General features: G+C 42.9%; 1 protein-coding gene across 1 annotated transcript; it reads left to right on the top strand.

The window, feature by feature from the left end:
• The first annotated feature begins 325 nt into the window (after nucleotides 1-325).
• Nucleotides 326-14258, top strand: ttll4 (tubulin tyrosine ligase-like family, member 4). Its single transcript, XM_069663081.1, has 17 exons — nucleotides 326-390; nucleotides 521-584; nucleotides 4597-4715; nucleotides 5121-5231; nucleotides 5969-6045; nucleotides 6164-6358; nucleotides 6553-6635; nucleotides 6744-6872; nucleotides 7059-7181; nucleotides 7430-7528; nucleotides 8270-8404; nucleotides 8480-8617; nucleotides 8745-8841; nucleotides 8990-9200; nucleotides 10440-10507; nucleotides 10601-10671; nucleotides 10841-14258. The coding sequence occupies exons 1-17, from the start codon at nucleotides 327-329 to the stop codon at nucleotides 11022-11024; spliced, it is 1968 nt and encodes a 655-aa protein (XP_069519182.1). The 5' UTR covers nucleotide 326; the 3' UTR covers nucleotides 11025-14258.
• The last annotated feature ends 1034 nt before the right edge of the window (nucleotides 14259-15292 follow it).

The following is a 15292-nucleotide window of genomic DNA, read 5'->3' as shown; positions in this document are numbered from 1 at the left end:
CGTCATGGACACAGTTACTAACAGTTTTAGCACTGTACCATCACAGACCCTGTTAATGTAAGACTGTTGTTTCCATCGTAGATGTGGCCCCCGGTCCTGCAGGAGCCTTGGTGGGCTCTGTGACCAATCAGATCTCTGCAATCCACCTAACAAGACAGGGACAGGCTGCCTCGCTGTCATCTTCATCTTCGACGGAGGAGTGTCAGGGTGGAGAGACTCAGCTGTCTGGGTGAGGAACGGCTGATTGCTTCCTAATCTGCAGTTTGTTTTTCTTCGCTTTCTGTCTCACTGAATATTGATGAATTGTTTCCAGTCAGGAGTGTGGTATGCAGGTGGATGGAGTTGAGGAGGAGCTGCCTGATGAGCTGGAAAATGCCTGCAGTGATGATGGTAAGATGTTAGAATACATACAGACGCTCTGACCTACAAATGACACTCTGTAATGCATCACGCGTTTCAAAATAGAGTGCTCTATTTTTGTTGCAAACCACTGACTTCAGTTGTCTTCTGTTGTCTTCAGATGATTCAGACTGTTCGTCCATCAACGGCACCTCGTCCACAGCATCCATCGCTCCCCTTTCTAGGTAACACTGCTGACTCTATAGCCACACTTTTAATTCTTTTAATAATGTTGACCTTTGAGAGAGCCAGGAGATCAAACACTCACAGATGCAAACTGTAGAGGACTGAAGGGTCTCTGTCTTCCAAGGGGGCATCTTTGGAATAATTTGTACACTTACAAAGCCAGTTCAGACCAAGCGGCAACCTCTGGTGTTGAAAATGAAGCCAACATGGAAGTGCAAAAAACTGCAGTTCCTTGAGTGACCACTTGAGGCTCCAGAAACCAAGAAATAACATTACAGCAGATGGGAAAACGTTCTTACAGCAGAAATAAACATGTTAACAGCCGTTGTTCGACTCACCCGTTTTAATTATATTAAGCCTTAAATCATCGGAGCCGGGTCACTTGAGTGACAGGTGGATACTGCTGATACCCTTTTGGGGTAATCTCTCTCTGTGTGATTTATGGAACTTTCTGTCCATGCAAGAAGTCCGCTCCAGCTTTTAGGTGAAATAAATTCCAGTAATATTGTATCGATATATTTTTACCACTAAGTAGCAGGTGTACTGTGCTCACTACAGCTGTTAGCCTGTTCAGTGTTTAGCGTCAGCTCTAGTCAGAATATATATCTTGGGTTATAGGAAACAAAAGGCTAACCAAAAGGGCTATGCTAATTAAGATGAAGCAACAAAGGGCAAAGCAAGATGAAAGACGCTACGGTGTCGTTCTCAGAGCGGGGATCCAGCTAGGTTCCAGGTAGCCTCTCGAGGCCCATACAGTGGTCTTAGAGTGAAGAAATAACATTGTCTCACAGCCTGATGGCTAAACAAGTATATAGAAAGAAGTTAATCACGTCTTCCTCGGGAAACTTCAAAACCTTGATTAACACTGATACGATAGCAGGAAAGAAAAAGAACACACTCTGATGTTGTTCTGCTCATAAGACCATTTGTTTAGACAATTAAAACTGAAAGTAGAAAGGTAGAATGACTTGTGAAGTAAACCTTAATTATTTAAAATGTTAACAAATACAGAATTAGAGCCATCATTTCTGTTTCCACAGGACCGTAGTGATGAGAAGACCGGTTATTTTCCCGGTGCGTGTTCTCACTGAGCGAGCAGCAAGTCCGCAAGTTAAAATAGCTCATTTACGAGCTAATGAAGCCGCCACAGGGACAGACTGTTAAGCTTTGATAACTCGGCGTTTGCTGACCCCTCGCTCCTCTCGAGCTCCACCCTCTCATCCAAATATTGTCACTTGAGGCTCCAGAAAACCAACATGGCGGCGGCCATATTTCCGCATCATTTACGCAGTCGAGAAACCAGTGGCTGACGTCATGGTGGCTACGTCCGTTGTTTATACAGTCTGAGGATTTTCAACGAGGCAGGGAAACGCAGTGGCTGCTTTTAGCACTTAAGGAATCTTTTGAGAGCCGTAGTAAAGTCAGCTCTCAGCTTTTCAAAATAAAAGCATCTCCTTTGATCAACAGAACTGTTCGCCGACAGAACTTAAGACTTTGCAGAGACGACCATTAGGAATACGTTTCATCTCATCCTGTTGATTCAGCCTTGTTTTTATTTCTCCCAAAGCAGGTTGGCTTTTTATTCTTCAAATCAACACCACACAGAGAGGCTCTTTCCACCACACTCTCTGTTATTATGTCCTTTTGATCCTTTTCTTCCCACTATGCACCTAAAGAAGCTTTGTCACTGAAGCCATTTAAATCACGCATCTCCTTCTTTCTATCTGATATTATAAACTGTATCTAAGCATCTTTCAGACCTGGTGTGGTTTCACTTTGGCCGTATAAATAATCACACTACAGTTCAAAATGTCAGTGACCTTTCATTGGTCTGCCTTCCGTCCAATCCTGGCTTCTTATTGGTTTCCTAAAACGACATATAGCATTTATCCATCGGATCCTGTGCACTCATTCTGCCTCTCTTCCATTGTCTCTCACTCTATTGTTGAGAGAGACTGAAAGCAGCAGAGCATGGTGGAAAGGTCCGCTGCATTGTGCACCACGTTGTTCTCCACTGTGACGCTCCGAACAGTGGAACTCCCCACCAAAGACTCGGAGCTGATTCTTTGCTAAAACAGCCTGGATAGGGGACGCTATTGTCACCTTTTCCCCTCAACCAGCTGATTCGTTCATGTGTTCATTTACATACACACAACCCCCCGACCCCCTTCCCTTCCTGAATGCTATAGCTCCAGTATGTATGGTATAATGCCAACGTATACCTGTCAGTGGTGGAGGGATTTTATACAAGAGATAAGATTTGGACGAGGATAACCTCACCCCCTGTTCCTTCATCCACCTTTTTTCCTTCATATATGACTGTCACGTGAGTATTTATTCCTCGGATATCTTCTGGTGTTGACGGCTTTCATCTTCATGTAGCATTTTTTTTTTAGGTTAATTTTGTCCTCCTGACTTTGCAGAATGTTTCCTTACTTACCTTCCTTCTAACTTTGAATTTAACATCTTATCAAGGCATCCTTTCTTATAGATGTCCTCAGTGTCTGCTCCAATTTGTTATCAATAATCAATGACGTTCGCTAGATCAGAGTGTCTTCGCAGCAGGCCTCCTCTCTGTGTCACGATGTACTTGTACTCTCCGTGATGCCCAAGTTCACACAGGCATCGTGTTACGAGTGCATAGTCCAAGAGAACTCGGGCCCTCGCCGTCCAAAATGGACTTGTGTTACAAACTTGATGCCAACTTCTGTTAGAAGTGACTGAAAGTAACTCGAAGAGCAATTTGCTCGTTTAGTTGTAACACGCTGAGGTGCTGATAGGACGGGAAGGGGACAGTCTTTGGCAGAAACTCCTAAACAGTAGATTGTTGATTGAGTTTAAATGTTTGCAACATTTAGAGAGAAATGTGAATGTCTGTCTTTAGAGGACATGCTTAATGTACTAAACAGTCGTAAGATGTACCGTATTGGGCCGAATTTAAGAGGTTTTTTCCCTTGAAATAAATCAGATAAAGTGTGATCGTCTTATATTCGGGGGCCAAACTTTTAAAAACAAACGTTCACAACAGTAGACGGCGCCACTTATCTGTAAAGTGTGAACCCCTCATGACTGAGGCCAGCCGTCACTCACAGCTACAGAGCCAGGGGGATGAAAGACGGAGAGACACGGTGATCGTCCGGAACAAAGTGGCTTGAGGCAACTGAGGCAGAGTTATGACACCAATTTTAAGATAACTGTTATCAGTGCAGCAGAGTCATTAAACAACTGCCAAGCAGCCGAGAAACACGGTGTCACAGAGGGTAATGTCCGAAGACGGCGAGCCCTGAAAATGCTAATAGTCTTGGCTAACAGGCTAAAATTAAAGTTGTAATCTTGAAGATCTCAGTTTTGTTCTCTTTGGCGGCACCTGTGGCGATAAACGGTAATTGCAGGAGCACACTTCCCAGATATCCAGACAGTGCTGCATGTGTGACGTCCACGGTTGGCTCCGGTTGTAACTCTTGATTTTCCTGGCTGACGGTCGCTTTCCTTTTCAGACTGTTTGCTTCATCTGAGCGTCGAGTTTGTTTCTTCTTCTTTGGATTTTCACTTCTTGTTGAAGTTGTATCTGTAGTCATCCATCTTTTCTTTGTTTGTTCAGCCACAGTAGATTACTGTTTACTCACAACACTTGCAGAGAGCGGAAAAGCAGCCGCTTAGCTCTGCCTCCCCTCTCTGGCAGACCAACCACTGCTGGCTGATGGAAAACGCGTCACTAACTGGGCGCAGCTTGGGACACCCAGTCTGTAGTAATACTATATACTGCAAAAGCAAAGGCTTTCATCAGTGGGCCATAGGCTCAGTCACCATTGTGTTACCTCATTCAGCTATAGATCGAGACAGACATTTATTTATATGAAAGTCTTTGAGATTATCACTTTACAAATAAGATCACCACATGCCGCCTTGTCTCCTTGAAATAACCAGCAAACATTGTATAGTTTATGATGTTGGTGCTGTAAGAATCTGCATGTATTTATACGTTTGTCTTCACTCTCTGTCTCCTCTCAGTGTCGAGGAGCCGATGTTATTGGAGGCGGAGGATGATCGAGAGGAGAGACCGGCTTTGGTTCCCAGTTTGTTCCCCTTCATCCCTCCAACACTCTACTTCAGCTCGGCCAATGAGAAAGGTCAGAACACGCTCATCTGTCTGAAGAAAAGCTGTACAAATGAGCAAAGTTAGACTTGGAAAGGTAACCTGACAGTTGTCAGAGCAGCATGAAGGTGTTGGTCAGCTTAACTATTAAGAAGTCAGCACACAGCTGAACATGGTGACGTCTGAGGTCAAGACGGCTGTTGTAAAATAATGTGATGAAATGGAAAGCCTCTCATATCTTACCTCTCAGTGATCGTTATTAACGTGATTATTGTCTGCAGACTGCAGGTCAAATATAAAGTAGGTTTATCGTAGGTTATTTGTTGTTTCAGTCATATTTTATTTTAATCTTAAAATGTGATTGTCGTATGATATGAAATTATACAGTTAACATTGTAAACCGACATATTGATTACTAACTGTTCTGTGTGTTTTGCAGTGGAGCTGCTGCCTGCAGAACAAAGACGACTGCTGAAATGGAAGATAAGCACCGTCACTCCGAACGTGGTCAAACACACCATCGCCAGGTCGCACTTCAAAGTCACCAAGAGTAAGTCCTCACAGACTCGTAGGGCTGCAACTGACGACTGTTTTTACTGCTAGTCATCGATTATTGAAAGGATTACTTGACTAATCAGTCACTGAGTTGCACAATGACTTTTTGGCTCTTATTTAGCTCTCAGCTTTAAGTGTAGTTGGAGGTTCTTTTAAGCTAACAATAAAGACAATAAATACATTAAAAACACAACTCCATCGTGCCTTCTCTTCAAATGCTCGCACATCACCGTCATGCTCTCGTGATGAACAAGCTCCTCTTTACAAACCCTGCAGGCGATCCTTTTCTCTGCAGCATTGAGGCTGAAACGCTCCCAGACTTTACAAGTTTACAGACACGATGGCGTTTCATTGGTCGCCGACATTTTGCTATGCTTTGTTTACCTGTCGCTTCCTGGTTGCTGTTTTGCTGCAGTTGTCTCACCCCTCAGCAACTCAGTTCTGGAAAACACGTCCGTGCACAGCATGAAAACACGTGATGACGTAACCAACTAATTATCGATAATTAAATTCTATGGCGACTAATTTTGTCGTAGTTTTTGTCAACTAATTGTTGCACCCTTAGAAAAGCAGAAAATCCATTGAAGAGGCTCTTTCAACCAACTCACAATTAATTGTTGCAGCTTTACAACTTGTTTCAAACACAGGCTGAAATGTTGCTGAACATGTAAAGGTTACTCTGACAGTTGTCGTATCGTCATAGCTTTGTTTGTCCCTCTGTTCTTCCTGTAGAAAGCCATGACTGGTTGGGCTGCTGGGGACACCACATGAAGTCTCCTTGCTTCAAAGCCCTCGGAGAGCATCAGAAGGTCAGGAACTATACATACTCACTTCTCTTTCCAGCTTGTCACCAGAAAGTTTAGGACAGTGAGATTATCTAATGACCTTCTGTTCAGCTCACCTGTGTTTGTGTTTCTTGTTTCGTAGTTGAACCACTTCCCGGGGACGTTTCAGATCGGCAGGAAGGACCGGCTGTGGAGGAACTTGTCCAAGATGCAGGTCCGCTTCGGCAAACAAGAGTTCAGCTTCTTCCCGCGCACGTTCATCCTCCCTCAGGACATCAAGCTGCTCCGCAAGGCCTGGGAGGACAGCGGCTCCAGGCAGAAATGGATCATCAAACCCGTAAGTTCTGCTGCCAGATAAACATCGTTTAATCTCTCCACGCAACCGTACAAAAGCTGTGAGGGCAAATCAGTCCCAAAACGGAAACAAAAGACCTAAATGTGTCTGTAGGAAGAAGCTATTTCATGCTTAAAAATAGCAGAACACTTGATTTTGTTTTTTATATTCACTCTTCATCCTCTCATCTCCATCAGCCGGCGTCAGCCAGAGGAATCGGTATCCAGGTCATTCACAAGTGGAGCCAGATGCCCCGAAAGAGACCACTACTGGTCCAGAAGTAAGCATCCCAGAACAGACTGCTGATCACTTGAAACGCGTTCAGAGAGCATTTTTCCCGCACCTTTCTGGTCGTTAGGATAAAGAATGTCTCTGGTTTCGTTTGCAGGTATCTTCACAAGCCCTACCTCATCAGTGGAAACAAGTTTGACCTGCGGATCTACGTCTATGTGACGTCCTACGACCCGCTCAGGATTTACATCTTCTCTGATGGACTGGTTCGATTCGCCAGCTGCAAGTCAGTTTGCCTCACACTCGCACAATACTGTTTAATGGTTACATAAACAGTTAACACAAATAATCCATAGTGTTAAAATTTGTCCTTCAAGAAGCTTTGTCCTTCTTGAACAAACAGACACCTGCAACAAGCTGCTGACAGAGGCCGTGTCTGATTTATATCCACACTTGTGTCTCTCCTCTTCAGGTATTCGTCTTCCATGAAGACTCTGGGGAACAAGTTCATGCACCTGACCAACTACAGCGTCAACAAGAAGAACTCTGAATACCAGACCAACAGCGACGACAAGGCCTGCCAGGGACACAAATGGTAACAGAAAGAGAAAAGAAGGACTGTTGCAAGAAGAGTTGCATTTGAATGATAAAGGGGAGAATGAAGGAGACAGTGTTATTTAATATTAGATTCTGTTTATTATAGATTTATAGATTCTGCCTCCAAAGCAGGTTTCTATATCACAAATGTTTGTAAAGCAAAAACCTGCAACACTACATATATATGTAAAGTTTCTGAGCACATGTGTTGCCTAACTGTCCGTGTGTATAAATGTGTGATTTCAGGGCGTTGAAGGCCTTGTGGCAGTATCTGGGCTCTAAGGGAATCAACACCACTCTGATCTGGGAGAAGATCAAAGACATTGTGATCAAAACTGTCATTGCGTAAGTTTGGTTGAAGCACTGCCAGGAGTTGATTAGTTCAGATGTTATTTAACATAGTGACCTTTTGCTGTGATTATTATGCAATCAAATAGTTTCAAGACGCTGCTGTGAAGGATCTGCAGCGAGAGAGAAACCCTTATATCCATCGTTTTTTTTAATTTCCAAGCTGTTCAGATGTTTCTTAGTCTGTAAAGCCTGGAGAGCTCCCTTCCTGCATGTTTTAGGTTTCTCCGTACTCTAACACACCTGATTCCAATGTTCTGCTCATTACCAATCCCCTGAGAAGCTTCAGCTGGTTGATAACGAGCAGATCATTCAAATCAGGTGTGTTAGAGTGCGGAGAAACCTGAAACATGCAGGAAGGTAGCTCTCCAGGAGCAGGGTTGCCCCCCCTGCTGTAAAGAAACATCTAATAACTGGAAGTTTGTTGCAAAACAACCAATCTCTCTTAACTCTCCCTCTTATATTTACAATTTTCCCAAATATCATTGGTCAGTCACAGTGCTCTGGGTATTATTGAATCATTTCCATTTGGATCTTGCAGCTTAAACACATCTTGTGTTTTATTTGTGTCTGTGACTCGACCCTTACTTACAAATCTCAGATCGATCCTTTTTTTAATTCTGGGTGTGGAGGGAGAGAGTCGCAGGAAAGTCTGTTTAATGCTTGAGCTTATTAAAAAAGGCGTTCAAGCGTTAAAATGATAATAACGCTGAGTATACACTGTGTGTCGGAAATCAGGTCTGAACCGTACGTCAACAGTCTGCTGAAGATGCACCTTCGGACACCGTACAGCTGCCACGAGCTGTTTGGCTTTGACATCATGCTGGATGAGAACCTCAAACCCTGGATCCTGGAGGTCAACATATCACCAAGGTAACGCACAAACGCATACAGAAACACACAAAGGTTCTCAAACTCCATCTTTTAATCGTTTTGTTTCTGCTCCAGCCTCCACTCCAACTCAGCGCTGGATGTTTCCATCAAAGGTCAGATGATCCGAGACCTCCTGAACCTGGCAGGCTTCCGTATCCCCCAAAAGGAAGATGTGGTCGCCCCTTGCAGCAGCGCCTCCAGCTCCACCAGCAGGTAGGGAGGAGGCGGTGCACATTACAGGCTATTACATCATCTGCACAAAGAAGTTCTGTGACTGGGATGAAACTAGTTATTCATGATTATAATTAAGGAACTTCCCATATGTTTGTGTGTGTATTAGCCTGTGTGGTGGCACCAGGGAGAAGACCAAGCTTGATCTGTCTGCTGATGAGAAGGTCAAACGGGCCTTTTACCTCACACAGCGCTACGCCGACCAGGTAAATCTCATCAAACACACACAGAATACTTTGACTAAGAATAGAGAATAAATGTATGAGAATAACGTTTAAAAATATGTCACTTTAACGTAGTTCTGCAACTTCAAAGACTAGAAATAAACATAAGTAAACTTTCTGTCTCTGTCAGGACTTCCTCTCTTCCGTGTTGGACGTACTGACTCCGGATGACGTCCGCGTGCTGGCTGAGACCGAGGACGAGCTGAATCGTCTCGGAGAGTTCGAGCGAGTCTTCCCGTCGCCGTCATCATCTCGCTATCTTCGCTTCTTCGAGTGTCAGAGATACCTCAACATCCTGCTGGACCAGTGGGAGCAGAAGTACTGGAACAACAGGACCAAAGGTGTTTGTGTGTTTCATACAGAAACTGCATTTCTTCAGCCGTGTTGATTCTTTAAAGTTGTAACCTTGAAGATCTCAGTTTCGTTCTCGTTGGCGCCACCTGTGGCGATAAACGGTAATTGCGGGAGCACACTTCCCAGATATCCAGACAGCGCTGCATGTGTGACGTCCACGGTCGGCTCCGGTTGTAACTCTTGATTTTCCTGGCTGACGGTCGCTTTCCTTTTCAGACTGTTTGCTTCATCTGAGCGTCGAGTTTGTTTCTGTTTCTTTGGATTTTCACTTCTTGTTGAAGTTGTATCTGTAGTCATCCATCTTTTCTTTGTTTGTTCAGCCATAGTAGATTACTGTTTACTCGCAACACTTGCAGAGAGCGGAAAAGCAGACGCTTAGCTCCGCCCACCCTCTCTGGCAGACCAACCACTGCTGGCTGATTGATAACAAGTAAAATGTTGTGTGTTATTAAGAAAACATTATTGTGTACTGCATACATAGACCTTCTGCTGAGGAAGATAGAGACATATCGTTGAATGATCAGAGGAAATGAAGATGAAATGTGTTTTCACTTTAACAGTTGCAACTTTACTCATAAAATAAATCGCCGTATTTCCTTTTTCCCTTTCGTCGCCATTAAAACAGAAAATCTCCGAAGCTCTGTTTCTGTTTCTCTCCTCCTTCTTGGCAGGTCGCTGCGCACCAGCAGAAGGTAAACACAGCTGTGTCAGTGCGCATGCGTAGCTAGCTAACTCAGCTAGCAAGCTGTCAGAGAGGACAGCGTTTACTTTGTGGAAATATTCACATACTCAGTGCACATCAGCTGTGAAGAGCTCGACTTCAAATGTGAAGAAGCATCTGCAGCTAAACGCAGCTCCACAACACTGGTGGGACTAGGAGCCCGTGTTGTGTCGTTGTCATGGAAACAGCTCTGCCTAATACTGTATGCCAGATTATGGGCCGTAAACGAGGCTATGCAATGATGGTAGAGTCAACACATTTAAAGGTAGACTTACAGCAGGCTACACGCCGTCCTGACAGATATTACACACGTGTTTAACGAGTCGCAAAGTGATCTAACACGTTACTTTTCTCGGGAGGTAACACGGTAACGTAACGAGTTAAATGTAGTGCTACCCAACACTGCTCACCATCCGAACAGAGAAAGAGGTTGATCTCTGTCTCATGACTTCAAAAGAAAGCAGGAAAGAATCTGTGAATTCTGAGGTGTCCTTTTTGTCTGCAGGTATCAGCCTGCTGAGCACTCTGTGTCACAAAGGAGTCCACCTGGGAACCAACGACCCAGCTCACATGGTGAGGAGCTGCAGAAACACTATATTAATTAGTTTGAATTAATAGTGTGATATTTTTTTAATCATCTTTTTCTCTGTGGTTTTGTCTCTGAAGTGGTCCAAGTGTAGCTACATCTCTAGGTTTGAGCCACACAGACAAGACCTGGTCAGTCCATCCAGATCCAGGTACGTACACGAAGGCCATCTTCATCATGAAATACCTGCTGAGTTACATGTTAAAACTTGTTAAAGCCTTAAATATAAAATCAAAGATGCTTATAGAGGGTTACATTAGGATGTAATAATCACTACACAGTATATTAACCCCACTTTCTCACTCCGTCTTGTCCTGCAGGGTGGTGGTCAGCCATCAGCACCGCTCCCATCACGATGACGACGGCTCAGACGGGGAGGTCGCGTCGGTCTCCAGCCTGCCCGTTTCACCGAGTCCTGGATCGAGTGTCGCCAGCAGTGCCTGCACAAGCCCTCAGCCCAGCCTCACCCAGAGCCTGCTTCCCCAACAGTTCGCCTCGCTCTGAGACTCGGTTCGATAGCATGACGATCCGTAACTACAACAGACAACAAAGTTTACTTTTCATCTTTCATATCTTAAATCTCTTAAGTATTTACTCTGAAGGGGAAATGTTTTAAGGACTATAAGCTTGAAGTCTTTACAAACAGTCTAAAAGGGAGTGGATTCGGGTTTTAACAGAAGTGTTACGAGCCGTCAGACAGAAGTATTACTCGTGGGATTTTTGCATTTTCTTATTCAGTGCTAAAATCAAAATAGTTGTCACATCATGGGGGCTTAAGTTTCCAGTAAACCTCCACTGCTGCAACACCAGTGAAAGAACAACACTTAACAGTGTTACTATGTTTTGATATATGCGCACAATTATCCGTCTTTACTTAAAGAGTATCGTGAGCTTCTTGGCAGCCTGTAAAAATCATCCTGTACAGACTTTAAATATGCTGCAGGTACGTAATCAATCACGTCGGCTCTACGTGTCAGATTCACATCATCGGAAGGCCGTGCAGTGCAGACTTATGCAGGCTACGATCACACTCCTTGGACACAATACAGGTTTAACCTTCTTACCATTATTCACCTGAAAAAAGAAGTCCTTCACACACAATACAAGACGCTTACATCGCCTCTGCCTCCACACAGGCAATAACAAGTACCAAGATTCCAATTCCACAAAGCTACGTTAGCATTAGCTCGTTGTTTCTTTGCGTTATGCACTCACATTAGCCAGAATAAAACTGCCAAAACAACACTACCTAACAGAAGACGACGCCGATAGTAACACCACACTGTGATTTCTTTAATGTCTTAAATCTAAGACTGTTACCGGTGTGACTTTAGGAGGATTATCGAGGCATTAGAGATTCAAACTCGTGTGCGGGAGTGTTTCGCAGAGGGAGGGACCGCTGCAGAGAAAGACCCGACTCTTCGTGGTGTTCGGATCTCTGCAGCTTCGTTCAAACATCTTTAAATACTTGATTTTCTTTTCACTGGTTGACGGTGTTGTTGGTGTGTTTTACAAAACCTCATTTTGATGAATGGTGTTATTTACAGTATGTTAGAGATACTTGAAGATCAGACCTTTATCACTCAGTCTGACGTGCATGTTAGCAGACAATAAAGGACATTTGTAATTTTAACTCGGAGCAGTTAAATCTTTATCATTCTAACACTGCAGCTTTTATTGAGCTTTAAAAAGGGCCTTTGTTACTTGTACATAGATGATAGTATATAGAATTTATTGCTGCCAAATCCAAGTGTGAATTTAACCCTGAATAACCCGACATGTTGATTGCATGTTCATTAACAGAAGAAAGAAAGTTCTACAGAGAAATGTTGATGATTTAAACTCATGACCACTGTTGGTTAAGGGGTTATAATGCTGGTGAAGAGTGCTGGTTTGGTGTTCAGTTTTTGCTGTTTGAGGGAAACAAGTGAAACATTTCTTTTGTATCCTGCAGAAAAAAGTATCTTATGTAAAAAATATATAAATCTGCTGTACTTGAATTTAAACATGTTCTCTTAAAGCCAACATCAATCCAACAGACTGGCAGGAGGAGCTGGATGTAAAGGTGTAGCTGTTACTTGAAAACATCTCTTACTGTTTAGGGCCTGTGTCCACCAACGGCTACTTTTTTAGCAGCTCAGCGTCTTCAGCGCTCTGCGTTCTCTGCGTCAGCTGCTTTTCGTCGTTCTAAGTTGAAAATAGTTCAACTGCTGGACCACCGTTGCGCTCGTTAATGTCACTTCTCCGTCACCGAGCAATCAAACTCAAGAATTGGTGGGACCCACGATATGAACTTTGTCAACAACAATGGCGGAGGAGAAGCTGATCCTTTTGTTTTTTCCAGGTGTGGAGCTGCTGCTAACGTGAGGACACGATTCCTTTACATTGTTTTTGTTTTCTGTAAAATGTCCTAGAATAAAATATTAAGCATTCAGAGAAATTTAGAACGGACTTAACGCTCACTAACCTAGGAAGGGGAAGTGCTGCCAGTCAACTGTGGTAACCTAGCAACAGTAAGCGCCGTTGAGGAACTCTCTGAAATTGACATCGTGGGCGCTGCCAGCACAAAAGCGGCGTTAGTGGACACAGACCCTCACTCTTTACCTCAGTCGTACTAACATGAATATATAATATTCACTAAAGTCATTATGTTTGATATCCTAGTAGACTTATCTGAAAGAAGCAACTGGAAGCTAACTCGTTTACAGATTTCTGGTGCACTTTAGTCACAGAGTGTAAACTCTGCCGTGTCAGTTTAACAGACATTTATATCTTCTTGCGTTTATCAACGTGTAATTACTACACACGGAAAAAAGGAGAATAAATAAGAATATAAGCTAATTCTGACACAGGTCTCTGAACACATGATATTTGTAGATGTGGTGTTCGACGGCTCGTCTCTGGAGAACAGATCTGTTGAATCTTTTCTCATAAATCAGAGTCACTTAAAACTCTTCATGGAGCCTCTCAAAGCAAGCAGAAAGGGCCTATTAACAAAGGGCAGCGTCACTGAGGAGAAATGCAGTTTGAATGCAAATTTTCAAAGTCCCTGCTTTGCCCGATTTATAGTCAAATAAATAAATAAATGCACAATAATATAAAACAGAGAAACTTCAAATGTGCAAAAATGGAAGTAGTGAATGTTGTCGCATGTTTGCTTATTTCAGAACCTGAACAATCCGTTAATTTTCTGTTGACTAACACATTAATCAAGAAAGTATTAATTATCAGCGAATAGTTGCAGTGAAAGTTTGTGAATGAAATCATAAATATTTAAAGGGAGCAATGAGTGTGAATGGCTTCAGAAGAACAGCTCGTCTGACCTTCATTATTAGCCCTGCGTCTTATCCACTGCGAGGTGCACAGACTCGGCATTAACAGGCTTTTACAGGTAGTTTTGTGTGTTTTTGCTTCTTCATAATATGACTTATTATCTCTATTAAATCTTGTTCTTTGCTCTCTGAAGTAAAAACATACAAACGACCGCTTCAATCATGTTTTCATTTGACAGAAGTTACGACCTGCTCTGACGCCGTGCCGCCGCCGCCGTGTTTGTTTGCTGCTTTTCAGAGTTTTTATATAACAAAGTTAAATAACAACACTGGGTTTGAGGTTGTTTTCAACATAACAGAACTGTTTAAGTGTAGATGATATTTTTTACTAACTTTACAAATGTGTAATTTGCATATTAAAGGGCTGTATGAAATGCTCAGGATGACGGTATGAAAATAAAAGATATTTCTGGTACAAGTGTAACGATTGGTGCTTTATCTGGGTTTCACTGTGTTAATCAGGCCGTGCCTTTCTTATGGTGAAGCTAAAACATTTTCTTTGTCATAGCTGATTATTTTTTGGTATGTGATGATGGAGAAACATGCTTTATGTGTTGAATATATTTAACATTTTTAGCCTGGAAAAGCAGATATTCACGCTGATGGAAAGTTCAGTGACTGTAGTGTTAGTGTTAGCTACGTCTCCTCTCGCCGCTCCTCCTCTACTCTGCTACTCGGGAACAGCACGCTGCAGGAGCCCCATTTGTCAACAGAGCTGTCAATCATGAGGCCACACCCCCTTTTTATAGCATCAAATAACTAATTAAAGTAAACTTGTCAAAAAAAAGGAACACTTGGACATAAATCAGCAGATAAGAACTAACTATAATGACAGAAACCATGTTTGAGAAAAATATATTTGACGTGTGTTTTGATTTTTGCTGCTGTGCAGAAAAGGATCGCTGCTTCAGTGAAGACACAGAAAGCAGACTGTGTTCTGAATGTGTGTCAGGACTCTCTCAGCAGTTGTAAACTATTAATATCTGTGCTCCTCTTTAACCAGCTGCCAAACAGCCTTTAAAATACCTGCATAATGATTTGATTTCTGCACATCAGAAATGCGAGAACAGAAGAAAAAGCTTTGATTACATTTTATTTAACGCACATCTCCTGCTGGTTCAGGTCAACAGTTTCGTCGCCAACAAGTTGAAGAAAATTGCAAGATTTATAGCACTCAGCTGATATTTAAGGGCTTTAAGTTTGCATGTTTAGTTTTTATTCCTGCATGAATTTGACTTGACAGGATGTTCTGTTGGAGTTCCACCTTTTAAATCAGTTTTTATTCGTTCATGCTCAAAGTGAATTTACAGACTGCATGTATCGACTCTGTGAAGAGGAGCATACAGTCCAGTCGAGCCTTTCACTGAGTCTATAAATAGTCTGACATGTAATGGCCCTGTGAAACTTGAACGTGTCCCACAGTCCGACTGGTGTTGCCTT

This window comes from Semicossyphus pulcher, unplaced genomic scaffold (assembly GCF_022749685.1).
Source record: "Semicossyphus pulcher isolate SPU_LCO1_2020_fin unplaced genomic scaffold, fSemPul1.0.p SCAF_15, whole genome shotgun sequence".
NCBI lineage: Eukaryota > Metazoa > Chordata > Actinopteri > Labriformes > Labridae > Semicossyphus > Semicossyphus pulcher.
Note: the sequence above shows the minus strand (reverse complement) of the source record. Positions and strands in the feature narration are given on the sequence as shown.

Excerpts from the sequence above, each read along its gene's own strand:
- ttll4 (XM_069663081.1), top strand. The coding sequence starts at position 327 with ATGCAGGTGGATGGAGTTGAGGAGGAGCTGCCTGATGAGCTGGAAAAT. Across the intron at positions 5,232-5,968 it reads GCACTTCAAAGTCACCAAGA|AAAGCCATGACTGGTTGGGC; the intron begins GTAAGTCCTCAC and ends TTCTTCCTGTAG. Across the intron at positions 6,636-6,743 it reads AGACCACTACTGGTCCAGAA|GTATCTTCACAAGCCCTACC; the intron begins GTAAGCATCCCA and ends TTTCGTTTGCAG.